Genomic DNA, 25,098 nt, shown 5'->3' with positions numbered 1-25,098 from the left:
ACGAGTATGTGACTTTGCTGACCAAAGCCGGTGGTCTTCACTCAGAGTATATTCACATACTCGAACAGCACATATTTCACCTACATCGGCTATCATTAATGATAAATAAAAGCGCGCTGAATGACAAAATGACGTCACTCCGTTTAGCTATTCACCAGGCGATCTCATCTGTAGCCACACGCTTTGAGCTTGACAACTTCAAACAAACTCGTTGCCATGCTTTCTGTTAAGATACCGATTTTGTATTCATTTGTAGCCTTAACTTTGACGTTTATTGTTGCCATGTTGTTGTTGGATTGGAACACATCACAATTAGCATTACTTTTCATTAGTAGATATAACGGGTGATCCCAGTAGAAGTACTTTTTTCAATAGTCTTTTTTGACAGATCACGCGTGGGTCCTCTCAAGCTGTCATGATATATTTGTTCAGTTTTGTTTGACATTTCATCATAGAAAGACTTTTGGACAACGTTTACAAATGGTTCAACTTTATAGCGAAAATTCACATAATATATATAACGTGTATCGAGCGTTTCGCTCAACTTAAGGTCAACATAGTCGACTCACCCGCGTACTATTCCCAACACCATAACCCAACTTGAGACCCAGCATTTATTATTGAATAATATTCGACCGACTTGATCACGTCCAGCTCGCAGTGTAGAAAATATAGCAGCCATAGCTGAGAGTGTACACGAAGACCGTGAAAAGCCGATTCGTCACCGCCCACGGCAACTCGCACTGACTTATGGAACGACTTGGCACATTTCACGTCGAGATCTTAAAATGAAAGCGTACAAAATACAGCTTGTGCAAGAACTGAAGTCGCTCTACCTTCCCAAGCGACATCGCTTCGCTTTATGGGCTCTTGAAAACTTCCATCAAGAGCAAGTAATAGGAAATTTGGCTTTACAGCTTTAGTCACTGTCTTTTATGGAAAGATATGAAATTGGTATTTGTTGAAACCTTGACTAAACCTACCTTGAATTATTCATTGGGAGATACATATGTAAGTAAAACTCAAAAGAAGAAATGGCCGCCTTTGGTTTTGAAATCAGAAATCAGAAACACAAAATAAAACAGTGATCTGTAAAGATAACGACAAAGATTCTTTTGTTTTTATACACTCTCTTTCACTCTCTTTTTCAGCCTCTTAACTTCATTCCCATTAATTCATCCTACTGTGGCTCCATCGGGTGGCTAAGTTCCAGTTTATACGAGAAAACTACTTTTGTTGGTCAACAACTCGAACCAGACGGTTTCCTGCACAGACTTTTATATCTTTTCCCCAACTTTGTATTCTTCATCTTTTCGCTTTTTAATGAAATAAATGCAAGTGATATTAATGCACCAGAACGCTTTGCTTGGAATTCGCCAAACGGCGAAGTAAAACTGCAGTAAAATTGAGTAAACCACGAAAAGCTTTTGTTCGATGTGGTGTTTGCTAAGCAAATTTCGAGCCGTGCTTGAGAAAATTGTGAAAAAACGGACACAAATCAATTTCGTTTTTTTACCAAAATTCATACTTTACTTCTCTCTATATAACTCAAATAAGTTGATTATTAAGTCAGAGTACTTTCTAAATGCTTTTGAATCTAATTAGTGGTTCTTTGACCTTATTTATTTCTGCTGCCATTAGTTGGTTCTCTCAATATCTCATTTTATGTCTAAGCTTACGTCTTGTGGCTAGCCATTCTAGATTTGATACATCTTTGTTAAATTCCCCTTTATGGGCAGTCCTTATAACCAGACAGAAATCATAATCGGACAAAACTAATGAACACAAGGTTTTCACTTATATTTTTAAACAAAACCAATTCCTATAACCGAACAATGACCGGACACGGTCAAAACCACTGCGAAGGTGGGTTTCCGGCTATGAGGAATTTCACTGTGTCTGAGTTGTATGTGAAATAGTCTCAACCATGATTCAATTATATAAGCTTAAGTCGATAGCCCAAAATCAGCAATTTAACAATAGAAATTGGATTCAAAATGTCAAAATTAGCTGTTTTGTTTTATATTGTTTTGTTTTTATGTTTCAAAAATAAAATTTTCAAAGATTTCAACCAATGAAAATGCCTTTTTTGAGTGATAATTGAATACGAATTCATTGCAAATAACACAAAATCATCAAAATGTGAATCGAAACTCAATGAGGAAAACAAAATACAACTGATTTTGACGTTATGGATACAAATACTTTGATAAAACTTTCTATAATTGAATCATAAGCTCCATAAAATAAAGAACTGCTTTCTCTCAGTTGAGAATATCAAAAATGTCAAGTGTCAAAGAATACCAGAATTCATCATAAATTATGATTCATAATAAACCACAATCCAGTGGTAAAAAATTACATCAGAAGCGCCAAAATTCCAAAATTATTTTTGTGAGTTTTAAAAAATGTTTATCAATTACTGAAAAATACTTCTATTTGAAGTGATTGACTCTGAAGTTATTTTTGATCAAAAGAGCTTTTAGCATTAATTGAATTGATTAACATATGAAAGGCAGGTGTGCACATAACCATTTATAAACAAAAAGGTAACTAATCTAGTTTCCATGTGTGTGCTTAACGATTCCATTTTATCATCAATCGCCGGTCGCACACTAATTGCTACTGGAATTAAGCCAATCGAGGTTTTATGCTCAACCACTTGACCAGGTACACAAATAGTGATAAGCCCAACAAAGGGTACGCAGATTTTCCGCAACGATAAGAAGCGCTATAATTCGCTACAATTTTCCTTTGACTTGGCGGCAATTAATCATCAAACGAATTTCGCCGCTGAGCGATTATTTTAGCAAAAAAAAAACAAACTGTCTTTGTAGGTACATATGTATAAATGTGGTGTCAAACTTTTTATGACTTTTTGCGCAAATTTGAAAAGCAGTTAAAAATATATATATTTGTACATAAATATATATGTATGTACTTTCGAGGTTCATAAATTTAAGCTTGGGCTCAGCAACGATTCGCATTCATACCGTGAATATCACGTGAGCGTGCGGCTGTCTGTGCAATCTATTTGAATATGACATTTATAGGCCGACGCAGGGCGATCTAAATTGTAAAAATACCCACACATTTGATTAATAGGGCAGGCAGTGCCTGCAAAAATGCTTTGCGGCGACACCACGCGGCGCTGCGCATAAAAATAAGGGAGTTAAAAAAAAAAGCGATGGCATGATATGCAACCAAATCGCGCTTTTACAATGGATGTATACATATTTATATATTTCATTTAAATACATACATATATATACATACATATATACATGCACATATACATGTCGATGCACGTGCATATTTTTTGCATGCGATTATTTTATAGCTGCTCGCTCGCCTATTGTAATTATTGTTGTGCGCGATGTTGTTGTTTGGTGTTTGAAGTCGCGCCACGTCAAATGCAATTCGATTTGAATTGAAAATTAAAAGATAAAAGCCGCTTACCGCCACAAAACGACGCCACACACAATCACTGTCGCCGCCAACGTGCGTCCCGCCGCGATAAAGGCTCGCACACACACATATACAAATATATGCATGCATTATATCCATGGGGTATCAAGGGGCTGCACCGCCGGTGTTTGTTGTGTCTCATGCTTGAGCCCAGTCACGCCGGCTGCCGTGTTTACAGTGCTTTGCGAAATTAATTGCACTTTGGCATGCCTTGGGGAGGGGGAGAGCACGTAAATGATTCACGCCGCTGGTATTTGGGCGTAAACAACGGGAATTAAAGAAAGTCTACACTCGCAGCAGTGAATTATGTGTTGATGCTTCACTAATTTATTGAGTAAACTAATAAAGTATAATAGTTAAGTGTATTAACGCACATGTCCAAAGAGAGAGAAAGAGAGAGTAATGTACATATAAACATTTATGCATTTATCAAATTTCCAAGTCTTCATAGCAATCCGGCGTCTGTCAATCAATGCGGCTGCTTGTCGCTGAAACTGACTTTTATGAGCGGCCTTGCTGTTATTTCCAATGTCATTGAAGTATTGAAGATTGTAATCTCACTTTTGTCTGTCGGCTGTTAATCAGTCTGGGCATATGATTTTCAATATTTTAAAACTTTCGAAAATTTTATCAGCTGCTTTCTTTTTTTATACTAACTAATTTTAAACCCTAATCAACTCACACTTGTCACTTAAATGTGATATGTCACTTAAAGCAAAAGTGAGACAAACAATGGTTATGTCTCGGAGAAAAAGTGCGAAAACGATAGTTTTTTACTCATGATGAAACATGAATTTTTGGCTAAGATCAAACCTAGTAAAAAAGAGTCCATAGAAAGTGTTGTCCAAAATTAAGGATAACATCAAAAGAAAAAAATTTAATGACAGTAAAATGAAGTTCATCGAGAAATGTGACACTCTAAAGATATCAAAGCCACGTTTTGCGTATGAGTTCGAGTATGTGAAAAGTGGTTGCAGCCCGAGCTCACAATTGACTCAACTCAACTGACTGACTGGCTTAGAAATCAATATGAACATATAGAAATGCCTACTTTAAACAATTCCTACTACAAAAATAGTTTCGAAATTTGGCAATTGAAAAATCACTTCGGTGTAACACTCTCGACGGGATCTCGGATGAATAATAACATCGAATTGTTATTTACGTGTATGTGCTCTTAACTGTTTGAATGATATTAACGTAATTTAGAAATCTTACTAAGAACGTTTTCAGACCCAAAGTAAAATACGTAGTTAAGAATAAGATAGCTCGTTAAAGTAAGAACGCTCGTGCTTTCAAGTCGTAACTTTAATATACAGGATTAAATTTGTATACAAAATTTTATCACAGAGTAATTCATTAATCTAATTTTAGCTGGATGAAACCAACTATAAATAACAATAAAGCCATCAATGGCTGATATCTAGCTACTCGAATATGTATATTTTGTCTTTTCATAAAACAATCAAGTTTTTCAATATTTAATCTGATATTACTGCTATTAATAGGTTGTCAAAAAAGTCTTGCGGTATTTTCGCTAGTTGGCGATGAAAGCGCGTAGTTCTAGTTTTATTCGTCGCATCGGGTCATGCTATACCTTTTTGGAAAGCTCATTTCACGCGCGTCTTTGATTGACTGTCGTTTCTTTTAAGTCCTTCGTGAGTTATAGCGTCGCAAACATGGAGCAAAATAAAGATAAAATACTGTACGGCATATTTTACAGTACTACTACGATAAAGGCAAAAATGCATCTCAAGCCGCCAATAAAATTTGTGCAGTTTATGGACCCGATACAGTTTCCATTTCCACCGCACAACGATGGTTTCAAAAAAAAGAGGTGGCAAGATGCGCCACGCTCCGTTTCGTCGAAAATTGCGATAAATCGCTGATTTGGTCGAAAGAGACCGGCATAGTAGCAGCAGTAGCATCGGTCAAGAGCTGGGCATGAGTCATCAAAAATTCATTTCAATTTCAATAAAAAAATTCAATAAAAATACCGCAAGACTTTTTTGACAACCCATTATATTGATAGTCGATACTATTGATACTGAATAACCAATTTATTGATAATCGGAGATATCTATATGTGTTTCAGGGTAAACAGGGCTTGAACAAAAATTGAACAAATGGTTTCTTCGGCAAAATCAATTTGTTTTATTCAAAATAGTCTCCTTTTGCTTCAACACAATTTTTTTCACGGCTGTTTTAGCTCGTTGGACGGTATGGCCGCAAACCTTTTGAATGGCCTCTACGTCTGTTTAACGCTTTCCTTTCATGGGAAAATGCATTTTTCCGAAAAGGAATAAGTCGCACGATGCCATATCAGGTGAATACGGGGAGTGGTTAATGGTTAAAATGTGATTTTTGGTCAAATAATTGTCCTTCGAATGTTGGATTCTAAACAATTTTTGGTCTTCAGTCAATTTGTGCGGAACAAACCGTCCACACACCTTTTGTAAGCCCAAATGTTCGGTCAAAATGCAATAAATCAATGCTTTGGAGATGTTCAATTCCATTTCCATGAATTTCGATGATGATTTCGGCTGATTTTTGATGAGTTCACGCACTGTTTCGATGGAATTTCCAGTGATCACGGATTTTGATTGGCCCACATGTTGATCGTCATTTATATCCTCACGACCACTTTACTTTGAAAACGTTGAAACTACTCGTGCACTCTGCTACGAGATAGGCAATCATCGCCATAAACTTGTTTCATCAATTGAAACGATTCGGTAAAAGTTTTACCAAATTTTAAATAAATTTAAAATTTAAGGTTTGTTCGAAGCTCATTTCCGCACCGATAACACAAACATACTGACACTTAAAACGCAACAACTTCACTTCCAATCAATGAAATGTCATGAAATTCTCACTGGAAAATCGATTAAGATAGCAGATTCTGACGCACCAGTCGATATATAGATGGCGCCACCAGGATGCGCTAGACTCGAAAGTTTACTTTGGAACGCGCCTTGTATTAATGTATTTAGAATCATACTAACTTTAATTCGCCACCTTTGGTAATTTTTTTTAGAAATTGTTTTATAATATATATGATACAATTTTCATTTGAAGATTTAAGGATTTAAGCTTTTGGTATTTTGTTATTAATATATTGGAGAAGAAGAAACGACTGGCTGCTGTTAACTCGGCTATAATCGCGTAAGCGGTGTCTACGTCAGTAAAGAAGAAGAAAAAGATATTGGATCTATAACTGTACTCTTGAGGTTTGCCAAGAGATGGAGTAACTTGAATATTATTCCATTGTTCCAATATTCCGAACATGCGTTGGAAAGCTGCTCTCCCTGTGCGTAGTTTCCAGTGTACGTTGGTAATAAAACAACAGTCGACTGCCGAATCCAACAAAAGTTGTTCGCGCACGAAGTACTTCCAAGCAAATAGTTGTCTGTGTTTTAGAAAAACTAGACATTCCGCAACCACTGGAACAACGCAGAACAGTAAATTCTGACTGATATACAATCATTTATTTGCTTGTAGATGGCGCCACCAGGGGGCGCTAGATTCAAAAAGTCCTGTTTACTTTAGAACGCACCAAAGAAATGGGAGTATAGTTTACCATTTTGGATTCTCTTATCTGTGTGATCGACAAATTAAGAAGCGCCTCTAATAAGATGTTACTTTAACCTTTAAATAAGCTTATAATTTTGAACTTGTCGTATTTTATAATAAAAAAATCAAAATCTACAGAACAAACAGCCATTTCTTATATAATCGTTATTTTATTGCTGTTTAAACTTCACGTTAGTCCGTTTTTGTATTATTGATTGGTTCCAGAATAACTCAGTAAACATGCTTGTATCCACTAAAATGGATTAATTAATTTATGATTTGAACATATTTCGCAAAAATTAGATTTGACAAATAAAATGTAAACCCAAAAATTTTAAATCGTTCTAAATGGAATAAAATCATGTAAAAGAATTGATTTTGTTTAATTTTCGTAATGGTTTATGATTCTAGAAACACACATTCTCCACCACAAAACTGACAAATTTACTTTTTCTCTCTCTATAGACTGTCTAAGTTGTATAAATTTCGACAATTTTCAAATAGTTTTCTAGTCTATTTTGAACAAGTATTTGCTTTGACAGCTATCGATCTAGGAGCATCTAAAAAATTCTTAAATTCAGCTACTTTAGTTGAGCTTCACCTGCTAAATAAAAAAAATGCATCACATTGCATCCTTAATAGCGTCCTAACTCATGTGAACAGCTCCAGCAGCTGTTGCCACCTTTACTTTATACACAAATAGCTATACTTATATACAAGTACATAAGTCAATGAATATATAATGACTTGCTGTCTTTTGGCATTTTATTTCTTCAGCGCTTAGTATAGGCGTCTATTGGATAAACAAATGCCATTTTGAACTTGTGAGGCAAAGTTATTGTAGCGAGCGCATAAATAAAGATAACATTTGGTCAACAACCAGAAGAGGGGAGGAGTGCCCAGAAATACATGCATATGCATGTATGTTGGTATGCAAATTGCAACGAAAATCATAAATTTTAAAGACTTCGCGTAGACAGGTTAACGACAAATTTACTCTCGCTCTGGCGCCGGCGTTGTCAGAGCGACATGCAATTTGCTTTCAGATTCAAGCACACACACACAGACTCTCATGCAAACATAAAAAACAAAAGGTAAACTGTGCAAATGAGCAATCATGGACTGGTTTTAAAATCTATATAAAATGTATCGATTAAATTTTGTATGTGCAGATATCGGGGTGATTTGTGAAAATCGATAGTATTATGGCTTTTTTAATGTTTTGTGATTTTTTGAGGTTCACTGCGGGCGTTATTTTTTACGTGGCGGGTCCCAAACCCAGCGCACAACCCTATGCAGGGGATGTTTCGCCTTCTCACTTTAGCTCGCCTTCAAACGGATGTTCTTAAGCTACCCAGAGGATACTTGGTCAAAGACCGGAAGTCGTGAGCTGCTTGAGTCATATGTAAAAGAATCTTTTCTGGCCACTCCCAAGTGAATGGCGATCAGAGAACTTTCCTCACTTGCGTGAACTTCTACCCATGACTCCAGATCCTCCGTACGACGACATTGCCATAGTTCAGTGAATTAAAAGACAGCGGCTACGCTGGCTAGGTCATGTTGTCCGAATGGACGAAAACACTCCAGCTCTGAAAGTATTCGACGCTGTACCCGCCGGGGGAAGCAGAGGAAGAGGAAGACCTCCACTCCATTGGAAGGACCAGGTGGAGAAGGACCTGGCTACGCTTGGAATATCTAAATGGCGCCACGTAGTGAAAAGAAGAAACGACTGGAGCGCTGTTGTTAATTCGGCTATAATCGCGTAAGCGGTGTCACGCCAATTAAGAAGAAGAAGAAGATTTTTTGAGGTTATATGTGAATTTTGTCAATGTGGTGATGATAAGGTTTAGAGATATAACTATACAGTTTTTATCTTGAATGAAGGTAATATATAAATCTCACTCCATAACTCTACACACAAGTTATCTGTAACTATGCTTATCAATTTCTAAAAAAAACTTTTAGACTTGTCAAATATTTGTCACCCACTCAGACAACGTCACAAAATCATCTACAAGCTATCTGCTACCCAACCATATTGCTATGGAAGGGCACAAAACACGGATGAGTTGGGCAGCCCTGTTGAGGCTGGGGACACAGTTCTTATTTGTGGCCCAAAACTATTCAGCTCCTCCAAAGGCTGCTTGTTGCAAAATTACTTTGAGGTAGTGTGGATAGTATGGTAGATGGCATATTGGCATTACGAATGACAACTGAAAGGCGGTTGCTACTTTTCATTTACAAATAATTAGTTCATGCAGCATATTATATCATCAAACCAACATCGAGATCCGCACTATCTTTGTGTAATTGTTTCTTAGTATTTCCTTCAAAAAAGTGTTGGTTATACCAAAAACTTCTCATGCTCGTCATGACCTTGGCAGTTTTCTACCACATTCCGATTTTATGACAAACATTGCTTGTCATTCTACAATCTCAAAACATTTCATTACAACATACATGCATCTGACAGGTAATTTTGAAAGTGAATTGCTAAATAAAGTAGCTGAAAATGGTGTGTAAGAATTCGTGTTGCCACTTTGTTTGCCATTTGAGATAAGATAGCAGTCAACCAACAAGCCATTCTTTTACACGGAGACATACTTGGTAAATGGTATTTGAAAAAAAATCACGAAAGCAATTCGTTAAAACTGTTTACGCTACAATCTGGTAGTTGGCAGTGTTGAGAGGCACTTCAGCGATTGGCGAACAACTCATTTTGGCTCGCCTGTCAGATAAATCATTTATCAGTGTGTATTTTGCATTTCGCAATGCTGTCAAACGTTTCAACTCAACTATTAATTTACGGCGATAATTGCGTGCATTCGAGTGGCCGCAACAACAATGTTAAGATACTGGCTTGCCAATTCCTTTTGAATTCTTTTGGTAGATGCTCTTTTTTTGTGCCCAATTCTATTTGTATGGATTATTGGCAAGAACAGAAATTTCTTTTAGTAAAGTCGTCTTAGCAAAAGCCAGATGATTAGAGTGGTCAATTGCCAAATACACTTGGGTATCCACTAACTGGTAGTTCATTGTAATAAGTATGGCAATATGGAAATGAGAAAGTGTGATTCCGAAAGTACCTAGTAGTGTTCTGCTGCAATCAAAAAGTGTTTGGAAATGGTTACTCTACACTTTTTTCATACCATTCAACTAATATCCTCTCAAAATTGTTGAAATTCAAGTTACAATAAAAATATAAAGTAAAATTTTAATAAAGCTATTTTAGATCTACTCGCTCCCCTGTCTGTCTATTTCTTGCTAGTTAAAAAATGTACATGTGAATGAAGCAAATAATCTGTTCAATAATTTTTAAATAAAATATGTTTCTCTCTCTATTAGCTTCGAACAGTTGCTTCTTCGATTCGCCACTCTCCAAATTTTGAATAGTACAGAAATTCATAATGTCAGTTTTAGTAAAAATAGTTTTCAGAAAGGTTCTGCGGCAAATTTATGGTCCTTTGCGTATTGTCATTGGCGAATAATGCAGTCGATGGAACGATATAGCTATACCAGATATACGACGACATGGACATAATTCGGCGAATTAAAAGACAGCGGCTACGCTAGCGTCTGAATGGATGAAAACGCTGTAGCTCTGAGAGTATTCGACGCAGTGCCCGCAGGGGGGAGCAGAGAAACTTCCCCCTTCACTCCATTGGAAAGACCAGGTAATGAAGGATCTGGCTACTCATTGCAGGGAGTTGGGACCAAATGAGTGTTCATGTTGACTTAGGAGGTGTTAAGTTTTTATCTGATTTAAGCTAAGACATAAAAACAAAAAACAATAATAAATATTGAAAATAAAGTATAGCATTATGAAGGAATCTTTCTGAGCCATTTGAACTCAGAAGCGGCCTTAAGTTATGACAACCGTACAAAACTACAGAGTGACTCACCTTCACCTCTTTTCGACAGCCGATCTAAATGCTAATCACGGCAAAAACATGGCTTCGTTGGATTCGGATAACACTTTCTCTGACAACTTGAGTCACTAAATTCGGGTGTTTTGGTGGTTGATGATCTCTACGATTTCGTAATCAACAAAATTCGACTATATGCAACGAATACGCTGGGCTTGGTTAACATAACTGAACAACTTTTTTTAATGAAATGGTCACTCCTTGGGCACATTGGCGCGCTGTTGTAAACTTGGCTATCGAGGCTTACGCCAATAAAGAAGATTATATATTTTAGGATGTGTCCTGCTAAAGGTCGTTTTACAATCTTTCATTTGCCTATGTAAGGTTGAATAAAGAGTAAACCAGATGTAATTCGCTTTTGTCTGTTTTTTTCATCTAGCATTTTGCTGATCTTTCCTTGTGCTACTTCACTTTCATTTATAATGATCGGTGACTGTAGAATTCTACTAACATAACAGAATTTTTTATCTTCATACAAAATATCGTCTATGCAAATGTCGTTAGTAGCACTTCGCAACATACATACATACAAACATTTGCATATTTATGCTCTCATAAGCGTAGCTTTGTGTGCTCTTTCATTGGCCATCGCTAGGTCTTTCAAAGCGGCCGCCACCACTAAATAAATTACTTTAAGGGGCAATATGTCAGTATAAAAGTTGTCGGCGCTTTCATTAATTCCAGCAAAGTGGGGGCAAGCACCAACATTGCCAACAACAAAAGTATGAAAGAAAAAGCAAAAAATCGCAACAGCAAATGGGCAACAGCATGCGACCGCTGAATCAGCGACCGGCAACAGTTGCCGGCAAATGGCGCAAGTGTTGGCTTTCAAATGGAAAAACAAGTGCACACATACACACACACACATTTAAATAGCTGCTATTGACTGCGACTGGGCAAAATGTTGACCAGAGCGCTTGCATGAGCGCGCACACAAAGGCAAGTGGACTCGACGCTGAAATCCATAAAGGCGCAGCGTTTGGCATTTGCGGCGTTTGGTGGGGCGGGGGCGGCGAAATACTTGGAACGCTTTTGTGGCGCCGGCATTGCATGTATCACCATTAATTACAAAATTCTTATGGCATTTTTTGTTGTAAATAAGTATTTGCCGCTTTTGTTGTGCTGATTGTTTTTCGCCTGCGCTGCCACATTAACTGCCTGGCTGAGTGGCGTCAACAGCAGCAACAATAACAACAGCAAACGCAGAGGCCTTTAAGCCTTTGTTTTCGATAAATTGCATGCGAGTTGGCATTAAATTCCGCCAGTAATCAGCGTCAACGCCAGCAACCGAAGCGTTGGCAGTGGAAACAAAAACAAAAAATAACAAAAGCAAACAACAACAACAACAAAGGGCATAAGCAAGATAACTCGCGCAAATATTCAAAACAGCGTCGTACAGCAACAACAATTGCGCCGTAAAGCTGCCGACAGGTTTATTGTTTACGACCCGACACAGTAGCAACAACAAGCAATAAAAATGCAAAAACTGAACGCAAAAAATAAACTGCAAAATGAATTATTGCAGCTGATAAATTAGTTGTACAAGTGTTGTTGTTGTTATATTAGTGTGCAACGGCGTCGGAAATGCGGCGAATTAATTTAATTACACCGGCTACAACAAATATGAAAATAACAACAAAAACTCGAGTTATTACAACGTCGTCAATTTAATAGCCGCGCGTGTAAAGTATTAAGATTTAATGAATTCACACACACACGCACATAAACAGTTATAATCATATATATTATCGCAACAAACAACTCACTCTCTTTCTTTCTCTCTCTCTCTTGCTTGCAGTTCAAGAATGCACCACCGACTCCGAGGAGCTGATGTACCACCAGGTGCGCGCCTCATCCTCCTGCAGTGCGCCACCCGACTTGCTCATGGTGAGCGATCGCGAAAACAATATACCGTTACGTTCGCCGGTAGTCAATCTAATTTCCACCGCAACAACAACAACGCCGGCGGCGCATCATCACAGCAGCGCCGCTGTTGGCTGCAGCAGTGTGCCAAAACATCATCATGCCACCGGACAACAGCAACAACAACATGCGGCACATCGTGATCCACACCAACAACACGGTGCAAAGGATGACGGTGGTAAACAACATTTGAAATTGAGCAGCAAAAGTGCTGCCGGTAAATTCATTAATACACAGCAACAGTTGGCCGTTAGTAGTCAACAACAGCAACAACAACAGTACCAGGATGAAATTGATGGGCCACAGCAGACATCGCATCAGCGGCACTCCTCACATCAGCACGGCAAGGAGGAGCGCATACGGCTAGAGGTGAGTTAATTAAAAGCACAGTTGAATGGACTGACGCTTGGGTAAACGGTCTTTTAGCCCAACCGATTTAGTTCGGCTTTGATTTACATGTAAATATGTATTGGGAATGTGCTCCATATACAATTTTTGCTAGAAGGTTGTAGAAGTAATTCGAAGGCAGTAATTGGGTTTTAAGAGTTCACATTTTTCACACTTGAGATCTTGCGAAGAGATTAGTTGTTGGTTAGTATTAACAAATTACTTTATATTTTAATAATAATATGGAATAATATCTTTAGAAGATTGAGTCAAAAACTCAAATGGCAATTAAACTAGAGTAAAATTAAAATTTCCTAGAGAGATAACTGTCAAACCAGCATGAGTTTCCAATTTCGTTGAGTGTAAACGGCTGGCTTTTAATCTCTTATTTTATTTTATTTGTTATGAGATATTCATTACAACACATGTTTCAGTTTTTCATCTAAAATTCCTGTACAATATTTCTTTTTATACCTTTTCCAGTAACACCCAAAATGAAAATTCGGATACCCTCTAAAGTATACACATAAAGAGTGATCCATTTCGAGTTTCCCAATTTTTTTTAAAGAAAAAACATATAAACTTCAAATCTAATGGGCAATGTTTATGATCATTCGAAATAAGATTCTTTGGCATTTATTTTCAGAAAATTATCTCTTTCAAACGTTAGCAGTGGCTCGTCCGCTTAGTCCAATTTTCAATGACTCTTTCGAGCATTTCGACTGGTAACTGGTGAATGACACGCATTATGTTTTGGTCAATGGTTGAATCAAAGTCGGATTATCCGCATAGACTTTAGACTTTACATATCTCCTCAGAAAAAAGTCTAACGGTGTGATATCACACGATCTTGGTGGCCAATCGACCGGCCCAAAACGTGAAATTATCTGCTCACCGAGGTGTTCTCTCAATAAATCCAATGATTGATGGCAATGTGTGGTAAGTGGCGCCACCTTGCTGAAATTAAATGTCACCGAGATCACGATTTTTGAAGAAATATGGACCGATGATTCCACCGGCTCACAAACTACACCAAACCGTTGTGTTTTCTGCATGAAATGGCAGCTCTTGAATCTCTTCAGGTTGCTCTTCGTCCTAAATGCTGCAGTTTGACACGACTCACGTGTGATCTATCAAAAAAAAAAGCTACTGAAAAAAGTACCTTTACTTGGATCACTCGTTATATAAATGATCAGCTGAGTCGCTTTAGCCAAGTCCTTCTTTCTGTCAGTCCGTACATATGTACGTTAACTATTCTGTCAGCTTGTGTGGTATCGTCTCCCCTAAAACGGCTCATTTGTCCAAACCGCCGACTGGAGCATACAGCTGCCATACAAACTAAACGATCAAACGCAAATCCGTGTATAAAAAAACTTTTTTTTTGACAGGCATCTTCTCAAAATTTGACAGAGATTGTAATCTAAGGCATCGCTTTAATCCCCTAACATATTGTTCAGATCGGACTAATATAGCTTATGACTGCCATTCAAACTGACAGATCAAAATCAGAATAAATGATCTTTTTTAAGATTTTTCTTATTATTGTATATTACTTTATTGGTTCTCCTATCGAATCCAAAACAACTCATCAGTCCTTTTTATTATGAAGCTGGGTTATCCAGTTCTAAATCGTATAAAGGGGGCTAAAGCTAATTTTAAGCTTTCATAGGACAAGTGTGCAGTTGTTACGCCTTTGCTAGTATTTAAAAAAAAGTTGAAAAGTATAGTTCATATGTATTTCAGTATGTCTTTTGAATGATATTGAGAGATCTAATTGAACTTGATTGCTTAGAATTAACCTAAATCTCATTTGACTGAAATTTTGACTGTTTAGGTACACAAAAGTTTAATAAATATGACTTCAGTCGTGATATTTTAAAGGCTGGATATATTTAAAATTAATTTTATTTTCTCACCGTGCATATTAATTGCTTAGATTAAAAGCAGCGGTTAGGAAAATATGAAAGTTAATAAGTAGTTAGGTACTTTGTAATATTTTTTTCTAGCTCATTGAATAATCTCTTAATTGCAAACAAATAAAAAAAAAATAAAAAAACATGGAACCGAACATTTCATACTCTTCCAACTTTCGCGGATTAAAGCCAGTAGGGAGCCATCTTCATGTACATAAGGCTTGTTAGTTATACAGGGTCTAGGTTCAACTTATCTTCCGATTTTATTCATACTAAGCACAAAGGTGAACCGTTATTACAAAAACATATTATTTTATTAAAATAACTCACATATTGGCCGATATATTCGGTATAAAGTCATAATAAAGGTATATCGGGGCTAAGGGAAGTATTGACCCGATTCAACCAATTTTTAAAAACACATACTGAAAAAGATTCTATCAAAATTTGAATTATATGACAAATTGATCGTTATTTTCGCTAAAATTTAAATGTAAGCGCTGGGTCCTCATATTAAGTACTTTGGGGCTTGAACGTACTACGGTCCACACTTCAAAGCCACTATTCGTGCAAAGCTTTATGCTGATATATTAATTGATTCTTAATTTGTTTACTGGTAAATGAAATTTTAAAATGGAATTTAAAATTGTGTTATGTAGGAAGTAGACGTGTTTTTAGCCCGATTTCGCTCAATTTCACACTGTATCGTAGGAGAATCAAAGAAATGATTTTTGTCGAATTTGGTTTAAACCGGTTGAGCAGGTCCCGAGAAATGTGGTTTCACTTAAAAGTGGATGGTGCAACCTCTTTGTCAAATTTTGACTACGATACCTTTAAAGGCCTCTCACACGATCTGGGTGGTAAGTAACAGTACCGTTACACAGAGAGTGGGTGAAGTTATCATCCGATGTCATCCATTTTCACTCTTTGTGAAATAGTATTTGGGCTAGGCGAATATGGTTGTTGTAGCTTAAGTGGTTTAGGATATACATATTTACATTAAACTAATTAGAGGGTGGGGCTGCGCCTTTTTTGCCTTGTGATTCCATGTGCCAAATAACAGATTTATATCTTAGCTTAGTGCTTAGTTATGGGTCTTTATACTTGTTTGGTAAATGGCGTTTATTGGGCGTGGCAGTGGTTCTATTACGCCCATCTACGAACTTGTCAATTTTTCCTCAAGTTACAGCCTGCACAAACGGACAGATAGACAGTCACCCGGATTTCACCTTTTCTCGTCATCCTGATCATTTATATACAGTGCCGGATTAAACTAGCGCGGGGCCTGTAGCAAATTCTGTCAAGGAGCCCTTGGTTTGCTATAGGTTCTCAAGTTTAGGGTACTAAATAAAACAAAATTGTTACAAATAAACTTTTCTGGATTTATTATGGGCAAATTTAGAGATAATACTTTCAATATCGACTTCTTTAAGCAAGTCATGCTCTATATTCAACAAAGTGATGATGATTAAGACGTTCTTTGCCCATCGTGTTCCTTAATTCATTTTTAATACGTTTTAATTTTGAAAAGGAACGTTCGCCACTGCAGTTAGTGATCATGAGAGATAAGTAAATTCGCAAAGCAATTTCTAAGTTTGGGAAACACGATTCTAATGAATTATTTAATAAAAGTTTATAATATAGCTGTTTCAGAGGCTCCTGTTTCTTGTTGTCAATAACAGCAGCCACATCTCTTTTCAGCAGCTCTGCGAACTGCACTAATTCGCCACCTAGGCTGTTTTCCAAATCGTGTTCGTAAGCACTAACCATACTAGAGGATTTTTCCAAAATCGCTTCTATTGTAAGAGATTTTAGCTGTCGAAATTCTTCAAAAACACTAGTAATTTTATGATAATCTTTCATACGTTTAGTTAAAGCAGACAGTGCGTTATCAATAATGACAATAATCCCCACAAATTCGAAACATTGTACAGGTGTTTGATTTTCAACAAAGTCGTCGAGTGTAGTAGAGCCGCTGAAATGGTCGTACTTTGTATTTCGCTTGATTCGTCGTGATGTCTGTTGCTGGTATTCTTCACAGTAGGTCAGATCTTTGACTCTCGCCTCAATATCTGAAAAAGTGGATCGCATTGCTTGGACGTAGCCATATAATGATTCATAAAGGGCGTATCCCGTATTAAGGTCTTGATCAGACGACTGCAGCGAAGCGCTAGTCGCTTGCAAGCGTTCTAGGACTCCGTTCCACGTAATTGTCATTATTCCTGTTTCTAACTTATTCATCGTTGAAAGGTGTCCGTAGGCTTTATTACGGCACTCCGCTTTTTGATTCACGTTATTGAAAATGATTTCCAATACTTGCTGACCACCTAGTGTCCGATAACCGTTTCGAACTTCGTTTTTTCGAAGTAGAATCTTTAAGTGCGTTCGTAAGACGACCCCATCGATAGGTGTAAAAGCGGAAAAAAATGTATAGAGGTTTTCAATGAAATCGAAGAAAAGTAATGCTTCTGTACAGCAATCTGCAGCGCACTTAGCAACCAAATTTAATGAATGTGCAAGACAGGGATCTTATTCTGCATACTTATTTATTTTCTTATTTCAGGCCTGTTAGCCGATGTATTCTCCACTCATGTTGCTGGCATTATAATAGCTTTGCCCACGACAATCTTTGATATTAATGCCTCCGCCACTCAAGAAATCTAGTAAACTTTGAGCGAATTGTTCAGCAGTATGCGTTCCATGTCCAAGAACTTAACAAATCTGTCCACTGGTCCAGATGGCTGGAGACTCTGAAACACCTTGCTCTTAAGGCTGGGCTGAACTAAAATTTTTTGCGCTGTTAAGAGGTCAGCGTCCGCTTGGAAAAAGAAATAACTAGATAGAACATTTTAATTACTGTGTTTTATGATATAAAATAATGTTTTTTTTTATAATATGGAAGGTCACAAGAATATCGCTAAACAATTATTTTCAATAAAAATATTGTAAAAATTTAATAATTATACATACTTACTTGATACGTACAACCGTTGGGTGAACAAAACTATAATACTCTGTAGCAACTGGTTGCAAGAGTATAATAATAAACTATTTTTCTTGAAACTAAACCTGAAAATTAAAATTAGCCAAAAAACAAAAGAATTCACCGCCCGCTACGCTCGATAAACAGTTTCCGTCAAAGAACTGGTCATGGTCTTCATGCACTCCCCGTTGAGTGGACGCAATTTAAAGATGTGCGAGTTGAAATTTATTACGATAATCGTTTTTCCGTTGAGTACTACGAGTTTGAGGTTGGGAGACGTGATTTTCAAATTACTTTTTTCAACAAATTACATTTTTCGACGAATTTTATTGCCGATTAGAAAGTGCTGAGAAAATAAATGCACAGTGAACAGTGAGGAAATGCTGACACAAGCAGCGAAAATTTCTAAGAAAAATTCCTCAAATAGCTGGAAAAGACGATTTGACGTCTGCTTTATTACTTCGACGTGTACCGTTAGTGCACGAAAACAAGCAAATGGCGCTTAAAAGAAAATAAATAAGCATTCGCAGTTGTTGCTGTCTAATCGCCTGCGGAATTGCCGATGGGCGCCTCGGCGACTGTTGCACCCACGCAAATGCACTCAACTGTTGCAACAACATGTGTACATACACACTTACATTTTCACATTACAAAAATATGTATGACTAGTCAATGTGTTAGCTGTGCGGATCATAAATTTGATTTGAAAAAATAAACAGTTAACAATATTTACATCAACGAGCGCATTTCACAAAATTTGAGTGGAATTGGCGTTGGTGTTTGTGTAAAAAATTTATTTTTTTAAAAGCTGTATCATGATTTTTATTGGTCAGTTTAAATGGCAGCTATAAGCTATATTGGTCTGATCAATACCGAACTTTATAAAACCTCTTGTGAAAGAAAAAGTTTTTAATAGGTAAGTTTGCTTTTGATAGGTCACTTGTATGACGCTATATGCAGTAGTGATTCAAAATCGGCGGTACTAACAAAAAAGCTGCTTCCATATATAGTCGGGCGGACATATGTACGGGGTAGAATCGACTCAGCGCATCATCCTAATCATTTATATACCATATATATATATATAAATATAAATATAGGATCTCCGGCGTTTCCTTCTGGGTGTTGCAAAATGTCTTAGTTACAGACGCTCGATTTAGCCAATAATGATCGATTAAGTTAAATGTACCGATTGGTTAGTTGACCCTAACCTTAGAAGCAATTGGGATGTCGAGAGCAATCATAGTTCGGCATTACATTATGTAGATAGATGAGGATGTACCGCGACCTATTATGCCCTCTCCACAGCATATTGATAAAGTCCAATATACCGTTGCGTGCTATGAAAGCGTTGTGATCCCTATTTTGAAACATGGATCCAAGCGCCTTCAGCCTGCGTCTATGGACTGCTACGCAGTCAATTAGGAGGTGCTCTGGTGTTTCAGGCTCCCTGTCGCAGAGCCGGCAATTTACGCAGCAACCTAAGCCTATGTTGTATAAGTGCTTTTTCAGCTTGCCGTGGCCATTGTAAAATGCGACAAGTAGTCTGAATTTGTCTCTAGGGAAGTTGATTATATATTTAAACCTGCTTAGGTTGTAACCTCCCATTAACAACTTGTCAATACGATACCTCTCTATACCTACTTCTTCTTTCTTGCAATGAAGGGTTCAGGTCCTGCCATGTTCGTGGATGCTGCGGAAAGGGCGAGCTCATCAGACAGTTCATTCCCGGCTATACCTTTGTGACCGGGCACCCAGATGAAGCGCAATTGGTTACGTTCCGCAAGGCCGTGCTCTACACTCCTGCATCAGTAGCGATTTGATCTCATATGTATAGTTTGCTTTAAGTGGCTTGACTTTCGCTAAGTATGGTTATACGTTCGTTTCGATAGTTGCGTTGTAGGTTTATCTCTATGTACCGACTTATGGCAAAGGCTGCTACTTGCAAATAAATGCAAAATGTGACTCCTGTTCCCTTTACTGTAATTCCCTCCGACGTTTTTAAGCCATCGGTATACCACTTGATAGTTCTGCATAGAGATGAGCGATCTTTGATTTTTCAGAACTAATATGTAATTCTACGCAGGTTTTAAGAGAGAGCAAAAAAATAAATATACCACTCTGTTGGTGTGAACTATCTCGTTATAAGTCAGATACCTTTTCATCTCTTCATCAGAGTTTTTTAATATAGCGCTAAGAAATACTATTGAGATTTAAACACTAAACAGCTACGAAATTCTTTTACATAAAGTCGCCACAAATACCTCCTCTTTTGCTTAAACACTCTAACGAGAGAACTTAAACACGGATTTTTCTTGTTTTTCCATAACTCCAATTTTAGCTTAAACGCCACAAAAGCGTAAGGAAACTTAAACACGCAGTTTCTTAAACTTGAATTAATGCCGAGAAAGTTTTATAAAGCTTGCGCCAGATTGCAATGCATATACGGTTATGTGCAAAATAATAAGGAGAGTGGTCTGCAGTTAATGAAATTAATGTTTATTCAGAAAGGTGGAGAAATCAACGGCAATTGAATAATCAAATTAATTGAAAATAAACTAAAAATGAGTTTTGTTTTCAGTTTTGCCCATATTTTGCTTTTGTATTTTATTTGCATTTGTTTTCAATTTCACGATTTTAGCATGTGAAAAAAATAAGGACACTTCGTGATTTATTTAAAAAAATACAATATTAAGTAAAAAAAAGTAACTAATTTTCATTCAGAAGTGATTATATTAATTACTTATTAGTTTAATATTTTGTTGAAAATCCCTCATCTTTTAAAATTGAAAAACACCGCTTTGGCATAGAATCTACTAGGTTTTGGAAGACGGAAACTGGAATTGCTTTAGTTGTTGAACGGTCTTTATCGCATACTTAGGGTTATATGCTATATTCTTCGGTCTTCTTACATAATGAATACCTCGTTCAGAATTAAATAAGTTGACTTTTGTTTCATCAGACCAGAAAATGCTACTCCGTTGCTCTTTAGGCCAAAGAACATGTTCTTCAGCAAACTTAAGCCTTTGTTGCACGTTCTTTTTTGACAACATAGGCACTTTTATGGGCTTTGGCTCTTCAGATTTTCCTTTATAAATAAATTGCGGATAGTTGATGGGTCAATATCAATATTCAAATCACATTTTATTTGTTTTGACGAAATAAATAGACTTTTTTTAACACAACGAACGAAATTTTTTGTTTGACAGACAATGACATTTTTGACTTCCTGCCGCGCGTATCAATCTGGAGAACCCATTTTACTGCTTGTTCAACCATTGTTTTGGAAACATTCAATAAATTTGCTACTTTTCTGTACGAATTTCCCTGTTTCACTAAATAACTATTTAATATGTTCTCGAGTTTTTGGATCGGAATGCTTACCCTTTCTCATATCTATTTAATAAAAATAAAAACCAGGTTTTAATTGATTGATATTAAAACTGAAAGTATTATTCTTCCCTTATCTATGTAAAAAACCACGTTTTAGTAAAACTATTTTCGTTATTGTTTTTAAAAAGCGCGCTGTCCTTATTAAATCGCACATCTGCTTGCGAACTCTGTTAAGAACAAAGCGGAATTTGTTTTAATAAATAATGAGTGATAAAAAAATGCCGTTAACTCGCGGAAATTTTCATGACTTACTACAATTATATTGCTGTTTTGTTTTTACGCATCCCTGTCCTTATTATTTTTCACATAACTGTATGTAACATCGGACCACCTTACTTCTAGTTTGGACTGGGTAGTGTTTCTTGTTTTCGCTTTCATGCCATTTGCCTGTTGCAACCGTGCGTGAAATATGTTTTCGCCTCTACCACCGCACGTCCGTCTTCCTCTTACTACTCCCACCTACTAAAGAGGTTAGCGGAGTGAGGAAATTTCATGCGTGGCCCGGCATTAAGGCCAAGCACTACATAGCGGCGCTCATCCTTACCATGCGCTCAGTTGCTTTTGCTGCTGTCTGCGTTTAGCATAAATTATCTGTGTGTGGGCGTGTTTGTGAACAATAAGAAACTCATATACATATGTACATATTATATATATATTGTCGTGTGTTATAAGCATTAGGCGCCACAATTACCTAAATGACATTAAGTCGTGTGTAATGTCATAAAAGTCAACGTGGCGTAATAATTTCCGAAATACCTTCAGTAGATTATCGCACGCGCTCGCCTTTAATTCATTTGGCAGCTCCAGCGCCACTCCTTCGCCATCACCAAGCTTCTCGAAGCTGTATGTGGTCCTCAACTTCCGCTCAGTTTAAAGTGATAGTAATTTCCGTTGACGCTTACGTATTCTTTTCTATTATCAGCATATCATTTCTTCTGAATTTGCTGCTATTTCCGTGAGCCATTTGTTCTCGGATTTTATTTATTGCTTGATTTTTTATTTGGCAATAACTTTTGCGCGTTTGAAATTTTCCTGGTACTTAATTTAGCATTTAAAACATGACGCTTGGCTGATGAGTATCTCGGTAATTAACGGGAATAAATACAGTCTCTTTTCCAGCTTCTATTAGAGGAGTTTATTTTGTGCTTAGAACTCGTATGAGATTTGCATTCCAGCATTTCTTCGCGTATAAATTTATTTAATCCTTGAAAGACACTGGATTCCTCTTCAAAATTTTACCCTTAAGGAATAACCTAATAAAAAAGTTCATTAGCGATAAGCCTGAACGACTAGCTAGTTATTTTATTATGCAACCTCTTTTAAACTTCGCTTATAGTCTAAAATTTTTGTGGACTGCATCCATTGGGTTGTCCGCAGTACAACATCTAATAGCTCAAGAGAAAATTACGAAATATTGACAACTGCAAATATTAATTTTAAGTTATTCTATGTTGCCTCTAATACCAACCCCGATCACAATTTCAGCCTTGAAATCTGAGGTGGAGTCAGTGCTCACAAAGAAATACTATTTGGAGTATATTTTGGTCTGCAGTCGAGAATTGAAGTTCACTATCGCCAAACACAATTGATCCTTTCGAACTTCTCATATCATCATTTGACATATTGTTATTATTCTTGTTGTGTGTACTGTGAACTGTGTAAACCATTCTCCAAATGACTTAGTGTCCTTTGGCAGAAATAAACTTGGGTCCGGTTACATAAATAGATGCGTCCTAACGTGTAATGCAGAATACTCTGAGCAAAAGCGGGCAACTACAGAAGCCCTTAGCTTTTATTGATCTTAAAATTTGTCTTAATTTTGAGAATTCCTGTAGTCTTCAACACTATACTATATACATATACTATGTGCTATTCTCCCCTTTGCAAGCTCCAGCGATTTGGTTTGACGTAACTACGCCTTCATGCAACAGATGATGTGAATTTTGTTTTCTTGCTAATTGCACATGTTTGCACAAATAACAAATAAATCTCTACACAATTCTGCAAGCCAAGCGCTCCGACTGCAATCGAAACAAAATAAACGGATTTCGGATTTGATTGGATTTGGCTCGTGAGTACCGTAAGCTCTCACTGCAGAAGTGGCTTTCGATGTTTTCGTAAACAAATCAAATTCAGCGCTATTTTCCCGCTGTATATCTATGGAAGCTGGTTGTTTACATCAACACCCTGCCACCCGCTCACCAACACTTGGCCACACTTCCCGCAATGCGTCCCCACTGCGCGCTCTTAGTGCAAAATCCAACGTTACGGCGCAACGCGTATTTGCGAGATTTCAATAAAAAAAGTGGAAATTCAAAACAAAAACGGTTTCTGAAAGCGGCACTAAATCAAGCTCCATGTGTGCTTCCACTGTCGGAAAATAAATAAATTTTGCAATTTTGTGGAACGATTAAAAGATTTCGTGGGTTTCGGCTGCACTTTGCAACATTAAACGATTTTTGTTATTGTGAGGAATATGTAACTGTGAACATTTTGTTATATCAAATCAATTGTTAGTGAATAGGAAGGAAGGACTTGGAAGTCCAGAAAACTTGTTGGTTAAAACGCTACAATATTGTGGAACTCGATGGGATCCGAAAAGAGTTGGGTACACACATAGATACCAGAGAGTTTTACTTTTTTAATCAATGCTTCATGTTAACCAGAGCTATATATGTATATATTTGCTTTCTTAAAAAATGTGACTTTATGAAATAAAACATTTTAGTCCTCTTCTCAACTGACGCCTCACAAGCTTTTACCAGAGAAACGAAATTCCTCAAGCTCAGACTCTTCGTCGATCATAACCTCACTATTTCAGTGGTCTGCTTACTTCAAAGTACCGTTTAATGTTGAAGAAGTGTCTTACTTAGATGCTCAAGTGGTTTCACGAGTTATAGACTTTTTGGTGGCAAAATTTTGCTTAGCCAAAATTTAGATATTGTTGTTGCTTTTAGAAATGTTGCTGTGTTGAAAGTGCTTTACTGAATAAAAAGTAGGTTTAGAGAATCGATCGTCTTAGGAACGGAGGAGCACATTCTTGTAAATATTTTTTGGTTTGATTTGATCGTTGATTTTGTTTATGGAGTCAGAAATTAATCAACAGACAGCCATGGCTATATTTAGGTTAGGTTAGGTTAATCTGGTAAGCCAATGAGCCACGCATATACCAGTTTGGTCCTTTGCGATACCAGATTGAGTTCAGTTGCTTAGTCCAAGAGTAGTCATCGTTTTGTATGCCTGCTCTTGACGCGAATTTTAACAGATTCTGCGGTCTCACTATCGATACCTCCTCCAGTGTATCATACCGTGGGGATCCCAGTTGTTTACAGCGTAATCTTGCCAATGCGGGACAAATACATTGTTCCCCTGGTGCCCTGCACTATACATTTCCTGCAGTCTTCTCGTTCTATCAGCTCCATCCTGCGGGCGTGAGTCGCCACCAGACAATGACCAGTTAGTATTCCCATCATGTTCCTACAGTCTCTTCTATCGAGTGCCAATAGGAATTTTACTTCTGACCTATCTTTTG

The 25,098-nt window shown here is 37.2% G+C and overlaps 1 protein-coding gene across 2 annotated transcripts in view; it reads left to right on the top strand.

Moving 5' to 3' along the window:
* LOC126762275 (protein naked cuticle) overlaps positions 1-25,098 on the top strand; it is a 162,789-nt gene that overhangs the window by 126,428 nt on the left and 11,263 nt on the right. For both annotated transcript variants that reach the window (XM_050478926.1, XM_050478925.1), the window contains one exon: positions 12,766-13,259. In XM_050478926.1, the coding sequence (XP_050334883.1) occupies positions 12,766-13,259 (494 nt within the window). The remainder of the gene's footprint in view (positions 1-12,765; positions 13,260-25,098) is intronic.

The sequence above is a fragment of the Bactrocera neohumeralis genome, chromosome 6 (genome assembly GCF_024586455.1).
Source record: "Bactrocera neohumeralis isolate Rockhampton chromosome 6, APGP_CSIRO_Bneo_wtdbg2-racon-allhic-juicebox.fasta_v2, whole genome shotgun sequence".
Lineage (NCBI taxonomy): Eukaryota > Metazoa > Arthropoda > Insecta > Diptera > Tephritidae > Bactrocera > Bactrocera neohumeralis.
Note: the sequence above shows the minus strand (reverse complement) of the source record. Positions and strands in the feature narration are given on the sequence as shown.